The sequence below is a fragment of the Natator depressus genome, chromosome 23 (genome assembly GCF_965152275.1).
Source record: "Natator depressus isolate rNatDep1 chromosome 23, rNatDep2.hap1, whole genome shotgun sequence".
In the NCBI taxonomy this organism is placed as follows: domain Eukaryota; kingdom Metazoa; phylum Chordata; order Testudines; family Cheloniidae; genus Natator; species Natator depressus.
Genome location: NC_134256.1, coordinates 7,077,960 through 7,102,589, shown reverse-complemented (window position 1 = coordinate 7,102,589; position 24,630 = coordinate 7,077,960). Strand labels below are relative to the sequence as shown.

General features: G+C 43.8%; 1 protein-coding gene across 1 annotated transcript in view; it reads left to right on the top strand.

The window, feature by feature from the left end:
- The window catches only part of PPP1R37 (protein phosphatase 1 regulatory subunit 37), a 157,671-nt gene that overhangs the window by 86,490 nt on the left and 46,551 nt on the right, over positions 1-24,630 (top strand). Inside the window, exon 6 of the mRNA XM_074937342.1 lies at positions 18,682-18,832. Coding sequence (XP_074793443.1) covers positions 18,682-18,832 — 151 coding nt within the window. The remainder of the gene's footprint in view (positions 1-18,681; positions 18,833-24,630) is intronic.

Here is a 24,630-nt window from a genome sequence, read left to right as displayed (position 1 = left end):
AGCTCACTTCATCGTATGCATCCGATGAAGTGAACTGTAGCTCACGAAAGCTTATGTTCAAATAAATTTGTTAGTCTCTAAGGTGCCACAAATACTCCTTTTTTTTGCGAATACAGACTAACACGGCTGCTACTCTGAAACCTGTCATAACTTCATATGCATTCATGATGTACATATTTAGATAGAAAAATTACTTTCAGCAGATCATAACCTTTCCCCAGTACCTCAGATGGCATGCTTTATATGCAAGATCACAATTCTATATAAATGAGGAATATGGGAGTTACAGGATGCTCCCCCAAGGTATAAAATGTCACAGTAATGTCTCATTGTTCTGTCCTTTTTTCACACCTTCTAAAGCTTATATTTCTGACTTCAAAAAGAAAATTAATTTGGTTGCACAATCAAGCTCTCAAGTTATGAAATACAAGACTTATAGTTGCCAGTGCAGCTTTATTTCTGCCCCCCGTATGCATCCAGCCTGTTCACTGAATGAGGCAAGGATTCTGTGGAAAAAATATGATCATGTAAGTAGACTATCATCATGTGCACAGACCAGGGAGCAGAATTAGTTGCATGGCCAATAATAAATCTGACATTGCATAACTTCAGGTGCTTTACTTTTCAACATAAACTTCCTTTTAATGTAGCTTTTTGTGTATAATTTCCTCCTTTTGAAAGTCAAAAGGAAAAACAACTTCTTTATGTAACAACTATAACTGTCCCATTATGAATCGGGTTTTTAAATATTGAATCTTCAGCACGGACTTCGGCCACTTGAGCTACAGGATTAGGATTAATTTTTGGGGAAGCTCTGTGGTCTTTGTTATAGAGGAGGTCAGGCTATGTGATCAGAATGGTCCCTTCTGGCATTGGAATGAATGGGGGTGCAGGGAACCAACAAAAAGGAAAACTACGTTAGCTACTCCTGGGGGGATTCTGTGCCAAAAAAAAATCAAAATTCTGTGCCAAAAAATTCACAATTCTGTATATTTTATTTGTCAAAATAATGCAATATCATCACACCAGTTTCAATTGTTTTGGTAATTTATTTAAACTAAAATACAGAAAAAAGTCACAATAACTATTCAGCATTTCCTAAACACATGAAAGTTAAGTTACAAACACTTGGTAACTAATACCCTGCATTCTAGTTACAATGCTGAATTTTCATTTAAATTACGTTACAGAACACCAACCAGCGCCAAAAAAAAAAAAAAAAGGAGAATGTCACATATGAAAGTTGTACAGTTTTGCTAATCGTTTGTCCTGGACCTGGCTGGGTACTTTGGGAAGTGCTTGGTTCTGATTCTCCTGACATTTTATTGGCTGCTTTATTTGCCCTCAGTCTCTATTTTACTTACCCATTTAAAAAAAAAAAAAATCCTGAGCTGTAATCTAACCTCATTCTGCCACTTGGACACAGGAAAAAAGTGAGAGAGCCCATAGATCTTCCTACCTGAGGATTCCCTCCTGTCATTTATAATAAGACTCCTTTACATCACTCTGGCAATGTAGGCGCCTTAAAACTTTCACCATTTTTAATGCTCCTGAGGGAATTTACTGAGAAGGGGAACAGTTAACTATAGGCATGCTGCTACATTTGTGCCTCAGAATGAGATCAATTAACTCAGGCAGGCTGCTTCCTTTGTGCCTCTTGCCTGCCTCTTGCATAATAAAAAGCCCTACCCTTACACGCCAGGGAGCTGCAGTCTCAAGAGAGAGGGACAGTCTCTCTCTCGCTTGTTGGCATGCACATATGCCCAGCCCGGAAGGTGATCACGCAGGCACCCATGCCTAGCCCCTGTCTCTGAGGCTGCTCCAGGCGCGCTGGAACAGACGCGCTGCCTGGGGTACTGGGGAAGAGGCGCATGTCCCCCGGCAGATTTATTTTTGCATTTTTCTGCGTGGAGGGCACAGAAAAATGCTGGCCATATGAATTCACCCCCGTATGGGTGCAGAATCCCCCCAGGAGTACTAAATTAGCTAGCAGCAGAAGACTGCTATCTCAAAGGGGAATGGGCTGCTGTCCCCAGGTGTTGGATCGGGGAGTTACTGAGGGGAATCTAGTTTGAGGTGTGCTCTCCACTCCATTCTCCAGAGGTGAAAGGCACCTGCACGCTTTCCCTGTCACTGCATCTGTTCTGGGAGCTCCCAGTGAAGTATCTGCTGCTGTTTTAGTGGCCTGTCTCTTTAGATTGTTCATGTTCACATACTTAATTTCCACGAGGAATGGAAGGAACAGAAGAGAAATAGCAATTTAACAGTTAATAATTCTGCTAAGCTTGAAAAGCACCTTTCAAGCCTGAGACCTTTCTCCCTGTCAAATTTCAAAGGTCTTCTGCAAACAATGAAGGTGTTAAAGCTTCTCAAAAAAATCACAAGAATCTTTTATAGTAAGTATTAGCCTAAACCAGCTCCTCCTGCAATTCTCAACTGTACAGCATTCTGTGCATCATAACCCAGCATAAATGAATTCTCACATGTACGTTCTGCATTCTGTCCATATCTGGTAATCCTACCCTGGATTTTCTTACATCCTCTTAGTTTTGGATTTAGCTGGGGCTAAGTATTATTTCTGTGAAACTCTCCCAGGACTTGCTTGTATAGAGTCAGAACCATCCAGTCATGGCAGGAAACTTTGTGTGTATTTGGAAAAATGCCTACTTTTCCAGGGGGGGTTGGTCATTTTTTAGTTTGGCTGGAGGGTTTCTGTTACTGTTCTCTCCTGTCCTCCTGCCGCTTGGTGGACAATAATGCAGAAAAAGATTAAACTTAATAGCTAGAATTGCCTTTGCATCGTCTAGCCTGAGGAATGTAAGTTAGTCAGACATTGATTCTAAGCAAACTCATGGAAAGGTTACGAGAGAGATAATAAGTAAAGAGTTAAAAGTTAGTGGCATAATTAGTGCTAATTAGCGTGGTTTTAAGGAAAAATGGTCATGTCAAAATTCATATAATTTTTTTTGATTGAGATTACAAAGTAGACCAGTAGAATTAACTTAAATGTTTGACCACACAACATACGGATTGATTTTGTATAATGCTGATCTATTAATGTAGCCCTGTTAAATGGATTAAAAACTGGCTAACTGATAAATCTGTAAATTAGGAATCCGCCAATAGGGCTATTTCTAGAAGGGTTTCACAGGGATCTGTTCTTGGCCCCGTGCTATTCAATATTAGTGTTGTGGGAGGAAAAAGTAAAATCTTTGTTGGCAAAGTTTGCAGATGACACAAAATTTAGTGGAGTGGTAAATAATGTGGATACGTCAGTTATATGGCAGACCTGGATTGCTTTATTAAAGTGGACTCATTTGCATATGTTTTCAACTGTACTTCTCCTTCCCTCCCTCTCTGGACTATGTGTCCAGTTGCAGTGTCTTTCCCCTTTGCTTCTTGTCCTAGTCTTTTCCTAGCTACTCCCAGTTCCCTCCCTGAACCCTAGCTCCTTGTTTTTCCACTGCCCAAGTGCCTACCAGTCTCCTTGCCTAGCCAGTGTATCTCTTCTTCTCTCCCTGAGTACCCCTCCCCCACCCCCAAGCTACAATTTCTGGGAAAGTCCTGTTCAGCCTCAGGTTGGCTGTGAAGTTCTAGCAAGTTTCTTCTATTCATTTGTGGATTGACATTTTTTTAAAAAGCTTAAAACTTGGCTAAATTTGGGCAGTTTTTTATGGGGACAGTGAAAGGCATATCCTGATCCAAAGGATGCCATCTGCTTAATTTCAAGTCCCTGCTCCAAAGCATGGGGGTATTAGAGCAGGGGTTCTCAAACTGGGGGTTGCGATCCCTCAGGGGGTTGCCAAGGTAGTTACATGAGGGTTGTGAGCTGTCAGCTCCATGGGACTGACAGCCCCAAGCCCCCATTAAGTTAAATTAAACCCCCATTTTTAATTTATAAGGGGGGGGCACACTCAGACTTGCTGTGTGAAAGGGTTCACCAATACAAAAAGTTTGAAAATCACTGCTTTAGAGAGTCTTAAAGAAAAGGAAGGTCACCAGAATTGAAGATTGTAGAACATTTTTTCCCTGGTCTTGTTCTTGGAAAAGGCTAAATAATTTTAGTTGAAATTTTCCAAAAATATTCATCCTGAGGCAGATACCCAGCATGGAAAATTTCCGCTCAAATGGTTAGTTTGTCAATGTTCTAAATCACCAAATATAATACAGCCAAATTACTACTGGGGGAATTCTGTGCCAAAAAATTAAAAATTCTGCACACATTTTTAAATTCTGCAAAATTCTGCATATTTTACTTGTCAAAATAACACACAATAGTCATGCCCTTTTCTATTATTTTGGTAATTTATTTCAAAATACCTGTCAGTAAGTATGTCCGTAACAATACAGACAACAAAAAAGATCCAGGAAATGTTTTTTGACAAATAGATTCCTTACTGGGCATATTAATACAGCACTTTCAGTAATTCATTTAAACTACAATATAGAAATGTATTTCCCACACCCCTCAGAAACAGTGCAAACGCTCAGTGGAGTCAGTGGTAACGGAGGAGGTTAGGGAGCGGGAAATTAATTTCTGGGAGCCTGGGAGTGAATCTGGAGGGTCCTTGGGTATGGCGGGGGGGAGGGAGGGGGAGTATGGAACAGTTGGGTTTTTTTGGGGGGGGGGAGGAGAGGGAGGGATTGTTAGGGAGTTGGGGAGCCTCCCCCATGAAGACCCTGGCTGACCCCTATTCTCTCCCATTCATTCAGGCACATCTGCCCCATCTGTCTTTCCCTGTCTCCGCCACTAACCCTTCTGAACCCCAGTCTGTGACCCCTCCAGCAGCCCTGTGTGCCCCACTCTGTCTGTCACCCGCACCTGTCCCCTCAGGTATGTCACTGTGAGAAAAAGCAGCCCCTGCTCTCTCCCTCGCTGTGGCTGGCAGCTCCGGCTCATGAGCCCGCTAGCCTATCTTCTCGTGCTACCGCAGCCTCTAGAGGGTGAAAGGTACCTTGCCAGAAGAATGTATTATTCTGTGGAGAGAAAAAATCTGGAGGAGACATGAATTCTGCGCATGCACAGTGGCACAGAATTCCCCTAGGAGTAACAAATGTAAGGTCATATATTTAGGAGCAAAGAATGTAGGTAACACTTACAGGATGGGGCGGGGACTGTATAGTTAGAATTCATAGGCTCTGAAAAAGATTTGGTGAACCACATGGAGAACCATCTGAATATGAGCTCTGAGTGCAAGGTGTGGCTAAAAGTGCTGGTGTGATCCTTGGATGTATAAGCAGAGGAATACTAAATAAGAGAAGGGAAGTGGTATTATCACTATATATGGCATTAATGAGACCCTTGCTGAAATACTGTGCCCATTTCTGGTGTCCATGTTTCAAAAAGGATATTGACAACATAGGAAAGGGTTCAGAAGAGCTACAAAAATGATTCAAGATCTGGGAAACCTCCCTCACAGTAAAAGACAAAATCTATTTATCAAAGAGAAGGTTGAGGTGACATGATCACAGTCAAAGTACCTGGGGAGAAATTTTCTGATAGTAGAGGACTCTTTAATCTAGCAAACTAAGGCAGACCAAGATCCAGCTGCTGGAAGTTGAAGCTACACAAATTCAGATTAGAAATAAGATGCAAATTTTTAACAGTGAGGGGAACTTGCCTATTGTAGCAACTTATCAAAGGATGTGGTGTATTCTTCATCATTGGAATCTTTAGATAAAGACTGGATGTCTTTCTAACTTTATATGGTCAAACTCAGGCACAAGTTATGGGCTTGATGCAGGAGTCATTGGGTGAAATTCTCTGGCCAGCATGATACAGGTCAGATTAGATAATCATAAGGGTCTGTTCTGTCATATAATGTATGAATCAGAAAATCTATTGAGTGCTCCACCTATAAACCGTCATCTTGAAGTAGTGTTGCAGGGTGACTCCTGTGTGAGAGGCTAGATAAGTCCCCCTTCACTAGACAGGAGAAGGAGCTCAGCGCTCCAGTCAAACACTCATGGGTCCACACTGTTGGAGCAGAAGACTAGAGGACCGGTGATGCTTTGAGCACTCTCCAGCCACTTCTTGTAACCAACAAACAAAAGACGAAAAGGAAACCCACACCATAAGACCTAAAAAGAAAAGGAGGACTTGTGGCACCTTAGAGACTGACCAATTTATTTGAGCATAAGCTTTCGTGAGCTACAGCTAGCATCCGATGAAGTGAGCTGTAGCTCACGAAAGCTTATGCTCAAATAAATTGGTTAGTCTCTAAAGTGCCACGAGTCCTCCTTTTCTTTTTGCGAATACAGACTAACACGGCTGCTACTCTGAAACCTGTCATAAGACCGAAGAGATTCTGTGGATGATGAAATGTTGCCCTCCCTCCCCCTGGCTCCTTCCAGCAATGTCATGCATGGAGGAGGGATAGTTGTCAGAAATGGAACAGAAGATCCAGCTAAGATTATTCCATCCCTAGATGTTGCTGCTGCTGTTTGCTTATTATTAGTTTCACCATAGTGCCTAGGACCCCAATGTGATAGGCACAGTACAAAGAGTACAGAAGGCATTCCCTGCCCCATGGGCTTTACAGTCCAAATATAAGACAAGAGACAGCTGGATACAGACAGATGGGGAGTACAAGTAACCAATGAGACAACATTGGTCAGCATGATAGGCTGTGGTCTGACTGTCAAGTATTTTTAAAATAGGCAGAGTTTTGAGGAGTGATTTGAAGGTGGATAGTGAGGGAGCTTAACAGATGTTTATGGGGAGCACCTCCCATAGTGAGGGGGCAGCATGGGAGAAAGAAGAAAGGTGCTTGTTCCAAAATTTTACAAATGAGCAATGGAGGCTAGCATCACAGGTTGATCAGAGGCAAGCGTAGATAATAGCAAATTGAAAGATGGTAGGTAGGGTGGGAATTGACCATGAAGGGCCATGAAAGTGAATGCAAGCAGCTTCTGTGTGATGTATGGAGAAGTGGGAGCTAGTGGAAGGATGCAAAGAGAGGGGTGATGTGGTCAAACTGGCAGGCTAGGAAAATGATCTTTACAGTAGCATTTTGAATGGATAAGAGTGGGGTAAGTTTGCATTTTTCAAGGCCATAGAGAAAGGTGTTGCAGTAATCAAGAACCAAAAAGATGAGCGCTTGGATGAGAATTTTGGCTGTGTGGATGCATAGGAAAGGCCAGGTCTTTAAAATATTATGCAGAAAGATTTGTCAAGATTTAGACTTAGCCTAGTTTTGAGGACCTGGGGAGATGTGTGAGTCGAAGCTGATGACCAGGTTATGAGCCTGGATGACACAGGATGCTGATGATGTCCAAGATGATTCTGCTTTCTAGTCAAAAAAGGATGTCACTTTAGATAAGCTGTTAGCAGCAGGACAGTGGGGTGGGAGGAAGTTTTGTTTCATGGTCTCTGTGTGTATATAATGTCTTCTGCAGTTTCCACGATATGCTATGCATCCGATGAAGTGAGCTGTAGCTCACGAAAGCTCATGCTCAAATAAACTGGTTAGTCTCTAAGGTGCCACAAGTACTCCTTTTCTTTTTTCTTTTTACGAATACAGACTAACACGGCTGTTACTCTGAAAACTGTGGATATCCTTTCTCCAGCATGGGGGTGGGTGGGCAGGGGAGGTAGGCCAGACATGATCAATAATAGATGTGAAGAAACAAGTTCAGTAGTAATTCTCAAGAAGGCACAAGGATGCCACCTTTTGTGTCCTGATTTCAGAGACCTCCTCAAACAAAACAGGAATGCTCTAACAAACCCCAGTGTCTAAACAGCCAAACACAAGAGTTCTGTGCCTTGTTGAAGGACAAAACTGATTTTTATTGCTGTGACGCATGGCTAGAAAGGGTTAAACATCCTGCAAAATAAATAACCAACAGAAGACATGTGGGGAGATAATGTTTGTGTTTTTGTGTATTTACATATGTATGAGTAGGGTGGACAATGTAATCAACAGTCCCTCTCTATGTTGTATTCTGATCATTCAGAGGTCAGAGAACATCCTATCATGTAAATGAATTGTAAAAACGGGATATCTCCGTATTCATCTCTCTTTGAAATGTACTGTGAATGGTGGAGGAACAAGCAAATGGCCTTATGTTAATTCGTATAGCTAAGTACCGGTGATGGACCTTCTTCAAAGTCATCCTAATTACCTTTTGTTCCCTGAGGAACTCCAACTTGTCAAAAGACATGAAATTGTATAAAAGATCCTTGGGTCCTGACTCTGTCATCTCAGATCTGCTCAAGCTTCTTCAGGGGAAGTTTGAGTCACAAGACTGAGGTCCCTATTACGCTGGTACGCCCTGAATGTGATATTTGGATATTGGACTATGAACTATTTCTGAAAGAACCCTTTGCAACTACGAAGCTCACCATCTCTGCTATGAATCTGCACCTCAATGAATTGAACTCATGTCTGTATGTATACTGATCTTTTAACTATACTCTCTTTTGTTTTTTAATAAATTTTAGTTTAGTTCATAAGAATTGTCTGTAGCGTGTATTTGAGTAAGATCTGAAACCTGCATTAACCTGGGAGGTAATGTGTCCAGTTCTTTGGGATTGGTAGAACCTTTTCTTTTATATGATACAAGATTTACAGAAATTTTCATCATATTTGATGTGGGTATCTGGATGGAAGCCTGAGGCTGGCTCACTTTAAGGGAACTGTGTTGTTTGGACTTCTGAGTAACCAGTAAGGTAATAAAGAAGCTGTTTTATGCTGGTTTGGTGAATCTAAGTATTGGAATATCCACCAGCTTTATGGGGATTGTCTGCCCCGTTCTTTGCAGTTCACCCTAATTGAGTGACCACAGCTGGCTCCCCACTCGGACCCCAATCACAGTTGCCCTTTCCAAAATAGATGCTGTAAGATCCTCAATTCTAAAAGACTGTGTCCAGCAGAGTCTTCCCAAAGAGCCATCAAGAAAAACGGAGTTGAGCGTCTAACAATTAAAAGTTGCAGCCTTGGCTTTAAGCCTCATAGGCAATGACTTGCTTCTCTGGAGCCATTCTAGCCCAGATGAGTGAGCTCTCAGGATGTTGGAACCAAAAGGCAAGAAAATGATGATGTTTCTGCCTGATTGTGCTAGCTTCTCCTTCAGAGTAGATGCCTCTCTGTTCTGTGTCAGCCAACTTCAGTATTTAGTAGGCATCTTCATTCAGTTACTGGAAAAGCTGATCATGGCCTCCAGATTTTTCAGATGCAGGGGGTTGGACTAGATGACCTCCTGAGGTCCCTTCCAACCCTAATATTCTATGATTCATATGGATTGGACAGAGCTGAGGCAGATAAAGATTAAAAAGTCCCTGCTGTTACGGATATGTTCTATATCTGTACATATGTTTAATAAAATGCCAGTAGATAAGTCAAGAATAGCATAGTTCTTGGGGTTTGTAGGACCAGTGAAACTTACAGACTGCAGCCTGACTTTGTGCAGCCATTTATCTGAACTCTTAACACCTCTCAGCTCCAGAGTCCAGCCGGAGGGGATTACACACAGCCCTACAAAACAAGGAACTTTGGTTAATTCCACTGGGAATCCACTAGTTTCAGAGGAGAAAGGAACTGGTATTCCAGATATGGAAGGGGCAGAAATACTTGTCTCTCAAACCTCAGTCCAACGAGCCTTTCCATGTGACTGGAGACCTGACAAATTCTAGGAAACATTCTTGCTGGAAGAGATGCCAGGCAATTGTCACCCAATGGGGGACAATTACCATGGATAAATAAACTCTGGAAACTCTCTAGGATATTCTGTAGAGTTTGAGTCCTTACTAGAAACCTGTTGTCATGGAGTCACCAGGCCGATGCTCTGGAACTGCTCCAAATGCAGCCAGTCAGGAATCTGGTGTAGCATGCCTCCTCTGGGTGTTGCCAGGGCAAGAAGCCTACATGGCTTTGGCCTTCCTGTGTCTGACCTCAGAACATTCAGCATCCCTGTTCACTGTGCACTTCCCGCAGCGAGTCCGCCTGAGCAGGGCTCCTGGGGAAGCCAAAGGGCCCTGCACCCCAATTCTGCAGTCAGCCATGACTCTCAGCCAGCAAAACAGAAGGTTTATTAGTTGACAGGTACACAGTGTAGAACAGAACTTGTTAGCACGGAAATTAGTGACTTTCAGCCAAACCCACCTTGGCGGAATCCTGGGCCAGTTGCCCTGGACTCCCCACTCCGAGCTCCAAACAGGAGACTGCCCTGGACCCTGCTGCCTGGCCTCCCACATGCCCATGGCTCCTCCCCCAGGCTTTGTCCTGCTACCCAGGCAAAATGTCATCTGGACACATCCCCCTCCTGGTTCTCAGGTTACGAAGGGCATCGGCCATAGCTTACATGCTGGCAGCTGGGCAGCCTCACCTGGCCCCGAGGGCCTCAGCAAAAGTCACACACCCAATTCCTACCACCTAGGCATTGGTGTAGTACACAGGGAAACTGAGGTGTACATAATATTAGTACAGGACAGTAAGACTCCTATGCAACATAACAAGGGGAAAAATCCCACTTCGTCACACCTGTCCTTCGGGATTTCAGAAATTCAGTCCAGGACCGAGTGTGTAAATTGCCTGATCAAAATTAGCCCCACTGGGAGAGTTCCTTTGAGGCACAAGTATTGTATTGTTCATTGTGCCTTAGAGAGTGGGGGCAACAGAGCAGTCTTAGACCATAAAAACCAAAACAAATGTATTCTCTGCTCATCACTCTGGTATCCAGGCCTGGATCAAGGCATAAGCATGATAGGAACATACCTTGGGTCCCTGGAGTGCCTTGATGATGACTCATACGCTTTGGGGGCAGAAGGGGCCATCATGATCATCTAATCTAACCACTTGCAGATTGTAGGCCACAAAAATCTCACCCAGCCGCTCCTGTAATAGACCCAAAACCTCTGTCGGAGTTACTGAAGTACTCAAATCTTTATTTAATAACAATCACAGAGAATGCATCATTTATTGTAGTTCCGTGGGTTCCCAAATTGTGGTATGAGTGCCCCTTGGAGCATGAGAATCATCTCTGGGGGTATGCAGGAGAAATTGTATAATGGTGGATTTTATTTACTAATTTATTGCATTTTCATAATAGGACACTCAGATGAATCTTTAAAACTCTGGGAATTTGTTATATAAACTACAATAGTTAATTTACCTCAATGTACCAATGAGAACACAGATACAGAGACATTGATGTACTGTGATTAGAGGTGAAGGCTCTGTACAGCATGGGTTCAGTTGCCCAGTAACTGGCCAGTCTCTAACTCTCTAACTGAGCTCAGAATTTAGGATTGTTTTTTATTCCAATTGTTTGTTTCCCTATATATCTGTATGTAACAGTGAAGTATGGACAGATGACAAGATACTTTGTGTTCCTTCTTAGCACTACCTATCAGTGATGAGAAGGGTAGGGGTATGTAGGCAGCTGGTAAATCTGGAAGGGGATATGCAATAAGAAAAGTTGGGAACCTCTGCTCTAGTTCAAACCAGCAAGAATTCCATTCCCCGCTCTGCAGCGGAAGGCAAAAAACCCTCAGGGTCTGTACCAATCTGATTTATGGAAAACTTCTTTGCAGGTGCAGTCTTTAGCCCACTGCGTCGTCTTCAGTCCATGCACTATATTTTTCTGGGACGATGGGTAAACATCCTCCCCATAAAAAGACAAAAAGCAGGGGAATATAATAGGAAGAGAGTCTGAGATATAAGGTCTTGTATCAGAGGCCTGGTATGAGGCCTGGGCTCACAGAATCTGGCAAGAACAGGGCTGAAATACACATTACTAAGAAGTGCTAGGCGCAGAGTACTCATGCAAACGCATCCCGTTATCCAGTAGTACCAGAACATCCCGATATCCAAAGATGGTACAAAAATATTGCCTAAGGATAACAGGAACACAATGACGCCTCCTGAAAGATAAGGTCAGGATGAGAGTACGTCATAGAGATGTTTTGATCAAACCAACATGTACAAGGTGATGGGTGATAACTAGCCACATAAGGGGCAGTAACTGTGTCAGAGGGCAGTATGTAACTTGTTCGTATTGGGGTATAAATATGTATCTCGGAGGAGTGTCTTTGCCTAGCCTAGGGAGGAATGGAAAGTCCCACCGTTCACTGAGCTGGTCCATTGTTACGGGCATACATGTATTAATGTTACGGGAGAGTCTGCGGGATACTAGTAACGTGCTTAGTCAGCGAGAAACCTGGCCTGGTGCCTTTGTACCTTGGTGGATCTTGTGGTCATTGGGCGGTTCGCGCAAGGTCTGCTGTGCCGGCTGTCTGCGCAGAGCTGGGGCAGCACACAAGGAGAAGGCAGAGAGAACACACACACGCAGCCAAACATCTAACTACACCTGTTTCAGCACTTTACTCCTCTGATGGTTAGAAACTTTCAACTAGTTTTAAGCCTAAACTTGTTGCTGGCCCGTTTATATTCATTTGTTCTTGTGCTAGCACTGGCTCTGAACTTAAATAATTCCTCCTTTCCTGGTGTTTATCCCTGTGATGTATTTATAGAGAGCAATAATATCTCTCCTCAGCCTTGGTTCGGTTAGGCTAAACAAGCCAAGCTCTTTAGGTCTCCTCTCATAAGGCAGGTTCTTCATTCCTTTGATCATCCTAGTAGCCCGTCTCTGCACCTGTTCCATGTTTAAGAAAGATGAATTCAAACTGGAAGACCAGAATTGCATGCAGTAGTCTAGATGAGGTCTCACCAGTGCATTGTATAATGATAATTACACTTCTCTACCTCTGTTGGAAATACCTTGTCTGATGCATACTAGGTTTGCATTAGCCCTTTTCACGGCCACATCGCATTGGTGGTTCATAGTCTCCTCTTTCAGAGTAGCAGCCGTGTTAGTCTGTATTCGCAAAAAGAAAAGGAGTACTTATGGCACCTTAGACACTAACAAATTTATTTGAGCATAAGCTTTCATGAGCTACAGCTCACTTCATCGGATGCATTCAGTCTCCTCTGTCACTTTCAACTGATACATCCCCAGCTTAAAGCAAAAATTTTTCTTGTTAGTCCCTAAGTGCATGACCTTTCGTTTTGCGCTATTAAATGTCAACCCATTTCTATTACTCCTGTTTTCAAGTTTGTCCACATCTTCTTGTATCATATTCTAGTCGTCTTCTGTATTGGCAATACCTCCAGGCTTTGTCATCTGCAAAATTTATTAGCACGCTTCCACTTTTTGTGCTAAGCTCCTAATGAAAATGTTAAATAATATTGGTCTCAAGACCGATCCTTGAGGAAACTCCACTAGTAATCTCCCTTCAGTCTAACAGTTCACTTTTCTGCATGATCTATTGTTATCTCCCCTTTAACCAGTTCCTTACCCACCTTTTGATTCTCATATTAATCCCTATCTTCTCCAATGTAACTAATAATTTTCCAAGTGGAACTGTGTATCAAATGCTTTACTGAAATCCGGGTAGATTAGATCTACTGTGTGATGGGTTGGATCACAGAAACCCCCTTGGGACTGCCACCTGATGTGCTGAGACTACCTCTGAGCCCGTTTTCCCTGCTAGCTTGGGACTCCAGAACCCTGCCTTGTTGAGCCAGACACGCTTTCCTGCTGCAAACACAGACCCAGGTCTGAACCACGTCCCCCCACAAGTCGCAGGCTTAACTGAAAACAGCTTAAGAAGTGCTCCTGTCTCCAGCACTCAGATAACCAATCCCAATGGGGTCCAGACCCCACATAAATCTGTTTTACCCTGTATAGAGCTTATACACGGTAAACTCATAAATTGTTTGTCCTGTATAACACTGATAGAGAGGTATGCACAGCTGTTCTCCCCCCCCCCCCCCCCGGTATTAATACATACTGTGGGTTAATTAATAAGTAAAAAGTGATTTTATTAAATACAAAAAGGAGGATTTAAGTGGTTCCAAGTAATAATTTCCCTAAGTTAAGTATCCTCACACCTTCTTGTCAACTGTCTAAATGGGCCATCTTGACTATCACTAAAAAAGTTTTTTTTCTCCTGCTGATAATAGCTCATCTTAACTAATTAGCCTCTCACGGTTTGTTTGGCAACTTCCAACGTGTGTGTGTGTGTGTATTATATATATATGTATATACACACACATCATCTTACTATATGTTCCATTCTATGCATCCGATGAAGTGGGCTGTAGCCCACGAAAGCTTATGTTCTAATAAATTTGTTAGTCTCTAAGGTGCCACGAGTACACCTGTTCTTTAGACAGAACAAAGTAAATTACCAAACAAAAGAAAACACGCAAGGCTAAGCCTAGTTTCAGAGTAGCAGCTGTGTTAGTCTGTATCCACAAAAAGAAAAGCCTAATACAGTAAAAACTAAATGCAGGTAAATCTCACCCTCAGAGATGTTCCAATAAGCTTCTATCACAGACTGGATGTCTTCCTAGTCTGGGCACTATCCTTTCCCCTGGTGCAGTCCTTGTTCCAGCTCAGCTGGTAGTTAGGGGATTTCTCATGACTGCAGTGCCTTTTGTTCTGTTTCACCCCCTTGTATATCTTTTGCACAAGGTGGGAATCCTTTGTTCCTCTCTGGGTTCCCACCCCTCCTTCTAAATGGAAAAACACCAGGTTAAAGATCGATTCCAGTTCAGGTGACATGATCACATGTTACTGTAAGACTTCATTACCCACTTTTCCAGCACACAGGTATACAGGAAGACTTACAAGTAAACGGAGCCATCTACAGTCAATTGTCCTGGTTAATGGGAGCCATCAAAATTCCAAACCACCATTAATGGCCCACACTTTGCATAATTACAATAGGACCTCAGAGTTATATTTCATATTTCTAGTTTCAGATACAAGAATGATAAATTTATACAAATAGGATGACCACACTCAGTAGATTATAAGCTTTGTAATGATACCTTACAAGAAACCTTTTGCATGAAGCATATTCCAGTTACATTATATTACATTATACTCATTAGCATATTTTCATAAAATCATATAGAGTGCAGCGTCACATACTGCATTTCCTTTGTCTAGAATATCCGTTATCTTCTCAAGGAAAGAGATCAGGTTAGTACCAGGCCATCTGCCTTTTGTAAAACCATGCTGTATTTTATTTCGGGTACTGTTTACCTCTGTCCTTAACTAATTCTTTCTTTCAGAATTTGTTCTTAGACCTTGCATACAACTGAGGTCAAACTAATGGCCCTGTAGTTTCTCAGATCAGTTTCTTTTCTTACATATAGGTATGATACTTGCAAGTCTCCTGTCATAGGATATGGACCCCCAAGTTTGCGGATTCATTAAAAACGCTTGCTACTGGGCTGGCAATTTCAAGTGCCAGTACCTTTAATATTCTTAGATGGAGGTTATCTGGACCCTCCAATTTGGTCCCATTAAACCTTGAATTTGGTTTCTACCTCGAATTTGGTAATTTCTCCTTCTATAGCCTTGTTCTCATTAGCCACCCTTCCACTGCCCCCAAGCTCCTCATTACCCTGATTTAAAAACTGAGGCAAAGTAATCGTTTAGGTATTGGGCCATACCTGCGTTATCTTTAGTCTTTACCCCATTCTCACTGCATAGTGGACCCGGTTCTTCTTTCTTTGTTTTTTTTAATTTATATGGCTAAAGAAGCTTGTATTGCTGGTTTCTAATTTCCTTTGCAAGATCCAACTCTGCTTGGCTTTTGGCAGTTCTCACTTTTTTTCTCTGCATTTTCTGACCTAAACATAGTTTATTGAAAATAGATTTGTCAAATTATCTTTTATGAGATTACAGGTTTGGTTGATAACCAGAGCATTGATGTAATAGACGTCTGTAAGGCATTTGTGTTGGTAGCACACAACATTTTGATGAAAAAACAGAATGATCTCAAAATCAACATGGCACACATTAAATGGATTAAAATCTTTCTAGCTGAGAATTCTCAAAATATAATTATAAACAGGTAATCATCATCTTGGCCCTATTTTGGCGGGGCTGGCAGGCTCCCTACCTGACTCTGCGCCTCCCCGGAAGTGGCGACATCCCTCAGCTCCTAGGCGGAGGCGTGGCCAGGCAGCTCTGCATGCTGCCTCCGCCAAGAGCACCATCTCCACAGCTGGGAACCGTGGCCAATGGGAGCTGTGGGGGCAGTGCCTGCAGGTGGAGGCAACGTGCAGAGTGCCCTGATCGCACTGCGCCTCCCCCCTAGGAGCCAAGGGATGTCGCTGCTTCTGGGGAGGCCTCCTCACCCCAAGGTAAGTGCTGCCCAAAGCCCTTACCCCCTCCCACGCCCCAACACCCAGCCCCCTCCCACACCCAAACTCCTGCTGCTGCTGCTGGCAGAGGGGTGCGGTGGCTTGTGACTTCCCCAGCAGCAGCCAGTGCAACTGGCCCAGGGGCCACCTGAGCTGCTCAGGTGGCCCCCAGGCTAGGTGCACCGGCCACTGCAGAAGTCACGGAAAGAAGTCACGGATTCCATGACTGTGACCTCTGTGACAAACTCACAGCTTTACTGATAAAGTTTACGGTGACACAAGTGTGGGGAAGTGAGAAGGACAGGTTGCTGAAACAGGGTGATTTGGGTCACTTGATAAGCTGGGTGCAAGCAAATACATATATTAATATAGCTAAATGCAAGGCCGTAAATGTAGGAATCAGGAATGTAGGTCACACTTACAGCATGGGGGACTGTACTTTGGAAAGCAGTGACTCTGAAAAAGATTTGAGGGTCATGGTGGATAATCAGAAAAAGATATTGTGTGTTCATTTTCCTCAGCCACTGTATAACTACAGTAGGCCCAGTGAAAAGGGTTTCTCCATATTATTCAAGAATGTTGCAAGAAACTTCCTCCAATTTTCATACTACAGCCTCTGTTTTTCAGACCAATCATTTGGGCCTACTTGCCTTGTAGAGTATCTATAAAGGATTTATTAGTTCTAGTGGCTGCTTGGAGACAGGAAAGGTGTCGCATTTACCCTCATTTTGGAATACCTCATGCAGGCTTGTTTGGATGAGTAGACTAACTGCAGTTCAGCAGTTAACATCTCATTCTTGTAGTCTTCAGCCAGGAACAAGTCCCCTTTCCCCAGTGAAGATTGCTCACTGTAGTTGTAGACATGAGCTGTTGCATGGTATTTCTTTCAAATGAATGTATGCAAAGATTGGTTCCACATTTCTTCAGATGGCCATATCCATATAGTCATCAGCCAATCTTGATGAAGTTCCTCTGGATGCTGGGCTCATGCACAGAGTTCCTGATCTCAGAGCCATTGACTGAAAATGTCCTGCTACCAGCACTGGGCACAGCACCTCATCAGGATGTTCTGAAGATTCCCGCTTGAGGTGTTCTAGGCAAACCTGCTTAATCCAAATAGAGTTCTTACCCCCATCCCAGTCTGAAAAGGTTTGTTCTTTTTCCCCAGACTGGCAGGATGTGGTATAATGGCTTGAGATGGATATTCACAGATTGGTATCGTTTTGTTTCTTACCTTAAAATTTCCTTTTTACTTATTTGTAAAGATCTTTCTAGGTAATCTGTTCCTATGATAATCAAGTTTCTCGGTATTTAAAAACAGACCATTACAATCAGTACTGCAGATGGATCATTATTGCTATGGTAGCCCAATGCCAACATTTTATTTTTTGGTGTACCTCTCCTCACCTCAAAGCTTGCCTAACTAGCAGCTTACAGAGTGCCTCGAAGGCCACCGGAGGAAGTGAATTCCATGAGCAAGAGCCATTGACTGAAAATGTCCTGCTACCAGCACTAGATTTTTACCCTAGGAACCCATGCTAAAGTGCTCAGCTTACCTTAGCGGCTCCAATGGAACCTGGGTGGATGGAACACGTTTCTTGAGTAACTGGGTCCCAAACTGTTGAGGTCTTTCAGATGCTTTTCCCTGGCCAGCTAGAAGAGGAGCAGGTGACAGCTAAAATACAAATTAGCCTAAATCGAAAAATGACTAACTCCTAGAAGATGCATCTTAGTTGTTCCCTGGGGAATTAACAAAAGAAGCAGGGATGTCTGAAATCACTCATCTTATTTACTTTGAAAATCTGGAGAGCCGTTCTGGCCTCTTCACTTCAGCAAACTCATCACTTCCCTTTATATTTCCAAGGCATTTCCTCTGAAGCAGTGAAAAGGCACAGTCCACGATCGGCTGAATTGCATAATGCGGCAATTTGCTGGCAATCCACTGTTTGAAGCACTAGGTGTTACTGCCTAGAGGGGAGCTTGTCATTCCTATATTTTGTATTTGTTACTGGCAGGCTGAATTCTGGAATGCGGTATGTTTTTTTCAGAGTCTATGCCCCTTACCGCTGGTTGAACAGTCGCTAGTAGTTGGATTAAAATGTTTGTTGCTGAGATATAGATACATACCCAAATTCTGTTTCATGGGTGAAAAAAGAAAAGATGGTCTTATGGTTAAGGCACAGGTCTTAAGGCAGGGAGATTGGTGTGATATTCCCTTCTCTGTCACAGATTCATGATATGACCTTGAAGAAGATATTGCTCCTCTGTGCCTTAGTTTTTTCTCATTTTTCAAACCATGATATGTTACCTAACTATTTTTCCTAGGGAGTTCAATAACGTTTGTAAAGTGCTTTGAGGGAGACCCAGATGGAAGGGCAGATCAGGCAAAGTATGTGCAGAGTCTGTGCCCAGTTGACTTGAGTAGAACTTAAATGTGCTTTGAAAGTGTGCAATGGCTACATGTTTTTGTTTTTGTTTTTGTTTTTTGTCATCTCACCCCTCTGCCTTCCTTTTCCAGACTAACTGTCTGCAGTACCTGGATGCTCGGAACACTCCTCTGCTGGATCACTCGGCGCCATTTGTTGCTCGGGCTCTGCGCATCAGCAGCACCCTGGTAGTGTTACACTTGGAGAACGCCGGCCTTTCTGGGCGCCCGCTCATGTTACTAGGTGAATAACCTGGAGAATCTTGTTCACAAGGCATGGTCTGTTTCCTGGAGTAATCGCATGTGGTTGTCTCTTCTTTGCATCTAAACGCCTTTTATTTACTTGGATAACTTCTTTGTTTTTAATGTCTTGAAAAGAGAGGACAAACTATTCTACATCAAGTGATTGTCCAGACTTGTTCCACTGTTGGTGCACGTGTGCCCTGTGCATGTAAGAACCAATTCTTTTGGTCAGCCGTGTCCACCGGCTGAGCAGTCACACATCCCACCCAAAGGTATAAAGGGCAGAGTGGCCCCAACTTTCCCTCAGTTACTTTTTACCACCCATGGCAGAGAGATGAAACCCCTGCTGTGTCTGCTTATTTGGCACATACTGTGATTTTACCTAGCCTTGTATAGACTATTTAGATAGTGTAGTTAGTACCGCACCTCCATGTCAGTCTTCTCTGAAATGCATTCAGGTCCACACACAGGGCCACGTAGACAGGCAGAACTGCAAGGTCTCAATGCATGGATGAGACAATGGTATAGGGAGGAGGGTTTTAGATTTATTGGGAACCTTTTGTGGGAAGGAGATGCCCATACAGGGTCCACCTAAAGTAAAATAGAACCAGATTGCTGGCATGTAAAATTAAAATACAGCCATATTTCAGGTAGGCTGCTTCATTGACTCTCGGGCTAGATCACCCTCTTCAAAGAGACGATTAAGCCTTTTCAGATGAGCCAGTTGGTACAGCCATAGGTACTTGAAAGGCAGGAGGAAAGATAAGAACATCAGCTCCAGGGGAAGAGCAACCATTCCCTGCTGTAATATTCTCACTGTTCCCTGACAAATCTGTGAATCCATCCATGTCGGCCTTCACTGATGGCTTTAAGGTATTCCAGGACCTGATGAAATGTGTGCTAGAAGCCTTAGACGTAGCCCTGGAAGTGGTTCAAAAGAAGCATCACAAACTCTTGGACATTCTACATCCTTCTACACCAGGGAGACTTGCCATCCCCATTAATAAAGGCTGCAAAAACTGTCTGGCATCCACCTACATCCATCCAGGTCACGTGATAAAAAGCAGATGGGAGGTACCAAGTCCCTGCTAAGGAATTCAAATATATATATTTTTTATTCACACCAGTTTCTGAGCACCAGTTTCTGCTATGATGATAGCAGTTTAGGACTTCTTCGGCCACAAGATGTATTTGTAGGCAAACCTCCAGTTGAGGCTGGCCTTCCTATCGGGCCCTCCTCTCAAAATACGACTGTCTAAACTGGGACAGTGTCTCCGTGTATAGACAAATGGCCAAAGGAGCAGCAGGAGAAGAAGTCATCTTTCATGGCAGACACACCTCTGACTGCCCACACTTGCTATAAGTTGTGCTGATACATCTGTTACAGTGCTCATAATGACCATAGTTCGTAGATGGAAATCCGCATCATGCAGGTGAAGAGCTATCAATCCATCCAACCCACAGGAAATGATTCCTGGCAGGAGCATCCTACTGCCAATATGGAGTCCTGCCCTTCTGTCTTTCTTACAGCATCAAGGATTTTTACGAATAGGTAATAGCTGTTCTCAACCAACTTCTTCATCAAACACGGACCGCCTACTGAGGACTGTTGCACCGGACAGTGACCATGGTGATGCACAGGGCAGTGTGTAGTGAAGTTTCCAGATCTGGCTCAATCCTACAAATCTGTGAAACTTTGGGGTTGCCCTATAGGCGGTGCCAGGTCAAGCCACAACATGCACCCCTTTTGAGTGTTGATGGAGAATTTGAGAGCACAGTGTCCTGAAGAGTTTTTGTCCATCTTGACGAAATGGTCAAAGAGCATGCAACACTGCTTTTGAATATAATCACTTATTGAAGGGAGGTTAGATCTCTGAGAGATTAAAATATTTTGTATTAAGTTAAACCACTTTATGTTCAGGATTTGGCATTGACAGCATGTATGGAATGCTTCCAGCTGCTCCAGGTCTGAATAGAGTAGGGTCCAGGTTTCTGACATTTGTGGCAATACAGGTAATACACAGTTCTGATAGACACACAAAGCTCAGGATCAACACAGACATGTTCTTGTGTCCACAAGTGAGAGACAGACTTTATGCAGAAGGCAGCAAGACCTAGTAATTGAAGAATGTCCAGTTTGCTGTGACTGCTTGAACTCTGCTTGCACCCTAGGTAGATAACCTCATCAGCACTCTTGACGGCACTTACTGCACTGGGGGGTTCTGGTGGCCCGGTTCTGAATTTCTGGACCATGGTCTTCTGCCATGAGACATTCAGTCCCATATTGTGGATGGTGTCTTGGAGATGTTGGTGGGCGGGGCTGAAATTCTCTGACTTCTCAACAAACAAGGGAATGTTGTTCGTGTTGTCTTGGTCAGCAAACCCTTCATGATCATCCTTGATTCTGACATGTGGAGTGGCAAATACTAATATCCAGTCAACAGCTCAACAGAATAATGCTGGGATGAGAATGCATCATTGCCGCACGCCTGGGGATGTGTAGAAATGCAACCAAAGCCATGAACCAGTGTGCACTCTTGCTCCACTACTGTTCTGAAGATCATACACCAGGTTTAGCAGAACATCTAGAACTGAAACTTCTTTCAGTGCAAGCCAAAGTGCTGACCTGTTGACCAAATCAAAAGCTAATGTGTTGATGATGATATATGCCACATGAAGTGAGTGGTTAATTTCTCAGTACAGCTCATCTAGAAGCCAAAGGGTAAGAACAGTGTCCACTGTCAACTGTCTAATAGTTAAACATGATTACTGTACACGACGATGTCTACTAAGGATTGACTGCCTTCTACCAAGAAGAACATAAACAAAGACCTTTCCAGGGACTGATGATGATGAAATCGGATTGTAGTTGCCTTGCTCGAGGAGAGATCCTGTGCCCTGGTACGCTCTGATGCCATCTTTCTGTAAGTACTTTGCCTGATGCCCACGCTTAAAAAGAATTGATGTAGGCCGATGCTTACTGGTTCCAAGGCAACTTTCAGCAACTGAGTCAGAATACCATCTGGTCCAGCAGCACGTCCATTCTGTAACTTTTGGTTGGTCTTTCACAGGTCCGTGAGTGATGGAGGATCAGTGTTGTTGCTGGGTCTGCTGCTGTGCAGTTTGTCAGGTCACGTAGCTTTGGACAGTCATCAGCAGGTGCACTGTTCAGCACGCTTTCATAATGTTTTTCATCTGTCCAGGACCTCATCCATATTGAGCAGGGAGAGCCATCTAGTTTCATAATGGGGGATGTTAAAAGGCACAAGTGTCTGAAGCCAGTTATTCAATGGTGTCATATGATGTAGCATTACGTATACACTCCAGGCGATCTCCACATCATCTGAGAGGATACCGAGGTTATATATATGCTCCTCAATGGGCCGTGTATATTTCATGGCATCAACAGGATCCTCAGAGAGACAATGGCCATTGTACTGTTGGTGGATGTCTGGCTTGCAAGGTGGTGAAAGATGCAGAGAGAGACTGAGTGACAGCTAGTCTGTGGTCTAAGTTTGCTGATGTTTCTGTGTCGCCAAAGACCTCGTGAGATTTCACTATTGAGCGATATCTGGCAGTCATGTGGTCAGTTTCTTTCATGACATCCATTATTTGAAATTCAGGTCCAGCGATGGTTGTTATGGGCTCCTGGTTTAGGCACCTTAACAGACAATCCCTCAGTGGCACACAGTGTCAGAAGCCAAGAGATGTATTTGTTTGGTGAACCCAAACCAAAGGAACCTATCATGGATTCATACCCACTTCAATCACAGCCTGTCATGGCATTAAAATCTCCAAGCACAAGCACTGGATTTTTGCTACCAGTTGGTGATAGAATGCATCCTGTTGCATGGGTGATGCATCAGCTGTCGCTGTGGCCTGTGCACCAACGCAAAAGTGTCCCTAATGATGCTGGAACCGAGCATAGAGTAAGCATGGAAAGATGGGGTTCTTTTTTATTAAATTGTGTGCTAGAAGTTTGTCCAATAAACAAGTGCCACACCTTGAGTTTGGTGTGGGGACCACGAAAGTGGGGGGACGTTGCTTTTTCCTCAGTGACTTGGTTGCTTTTCTGTGGTACCAGCAGTTAGTCTACAGTGGTTGAGGTCTTTGACAAGAGCTTGTACCCTGTGCCATTCAGCGTTAACACATTCCATGTGGCGACACAGAACGTGCCTCTGAAGTCTGGTTTGCCCTTGATCTGGTTTGGTCATTGTGGATGTGCATTCACAAGTGGGGTTTGGGTCGCTTCTCTCCTATGCATGCAGAACATGCCCCTCCTCCTGGAGTCAGTAATAGCAGGGGTTTTAACCCTGGTGCTATTGTCGGGGTCTGTCGTGGCTGGTTGCTTTTATCCCTTCCTCGCCCCACTCTGCCTCCTTGGGATTAGGGAGATATAGAGGAGTTTTTTTATTTTTTGGGGACACCAGTCCCCCTTCCCAGGAACTTCCCTGTCAGATGCCATTGGTTTCTGTGGGTGTGGATGACCATTATGAAGATCTCCTTCTGCCCTATACGGCCCATACATCCACAGTTGTAGGTCATCCACCTTCATCGCCATTAGAACTTGGCCCTCGTCAGCTGAGTTGCCATTGGCCTTCACTCATTACCCTTAGCAGAGGCCCTTATTGCATACTGTCGACTAGGGCTAGTCAGACTCGAAGCTTGTGTGGGCAGGGTCTACCACACACTGAAGTAGAGCAGCTTACACCACTGCTACCTGGGTACCAACATCAGGCTCACCCAGAATCACCAGTGCATGTCTGAGATCTCTAGGACCCATGACCTCATACACTTATGTCACACAGATGCCAGAGGTCATCTGCAAGGGTGATTTGAAATCGGTGTGTATATATACCTAGCAGATACCACATGGACATGCTGGTCAAGATCCCAGAAGAAGTCCTCTCCTTGTTAAACTGGTGGAAAGACCGATTCAGGTATACAAGGGTGTGCCTGTCTCTGCACTTCTGCCTACCAAGACTCTGACAGACACCCACCCTCAGGAATGGGGGGCTCATCTAGATCCCACAAGGCTCTTCTCTATTGGAGCTGCCTGGCTCTGATAAAGTGGCCCTTTGACAGTCCCTTATTTGTATAAGGGATCCTCAAAAATCTTCATTTTCCAAAAGCCCATTTTTTCTTAAAAATGGGAAAACTTGTTTTTTTGAAAATGATGATTTTCAGTGATCCCTTAGATAAATAAGGGATCGTTATCAGAGAGCCACTTTGCTGGAGCTGGATAGTTCGAAATGGAGAAGAGCTTTTAGGGGGGCCCTGCAGGGCTTGTGTTGGGGTGTAGATTGGAGCTAGGAGCCCTAGGTGGGGGTGCAGCATCAGCTGTGAGGGAGCCTGGAGCCCCTCCCTGAAAACCCCCTCACTTTCCTTTTCCTAGAGGAGCCTCACTAGCAAAGGGCATGGATGGCAAGAAATGCTGGATCAGGGCTGGCAGCTCCACTCTAGGGTAGATGCAGCCCTTAGGGGCGGGTAACTGCTAGTTCCAGTTGTCCTTCTGCTGTTACGAGGAGTTCCCCTACTTCTCCCTGCTCTTGTTCCCCCGGGATGGGCTGACGGGCCTGGAGCAGCTTGCGGAAAGCAAGCAGGAGCACTGCTGCTGGAATGGCTTCTGGCTCTCAGAGGTTATAGGTGGGGTCCCACTAAATTCACGGTCTATTTTGATCAATTTAATGGCCATAGCATTTTAAAATTAGTCAGTTTCACAGTTTTAGATGTTTAAATGTGAAATTTCATGGTGTTGTAACTGAGGGGTCCCATCCCAAAAGGGTCTTGTGGGAGGGT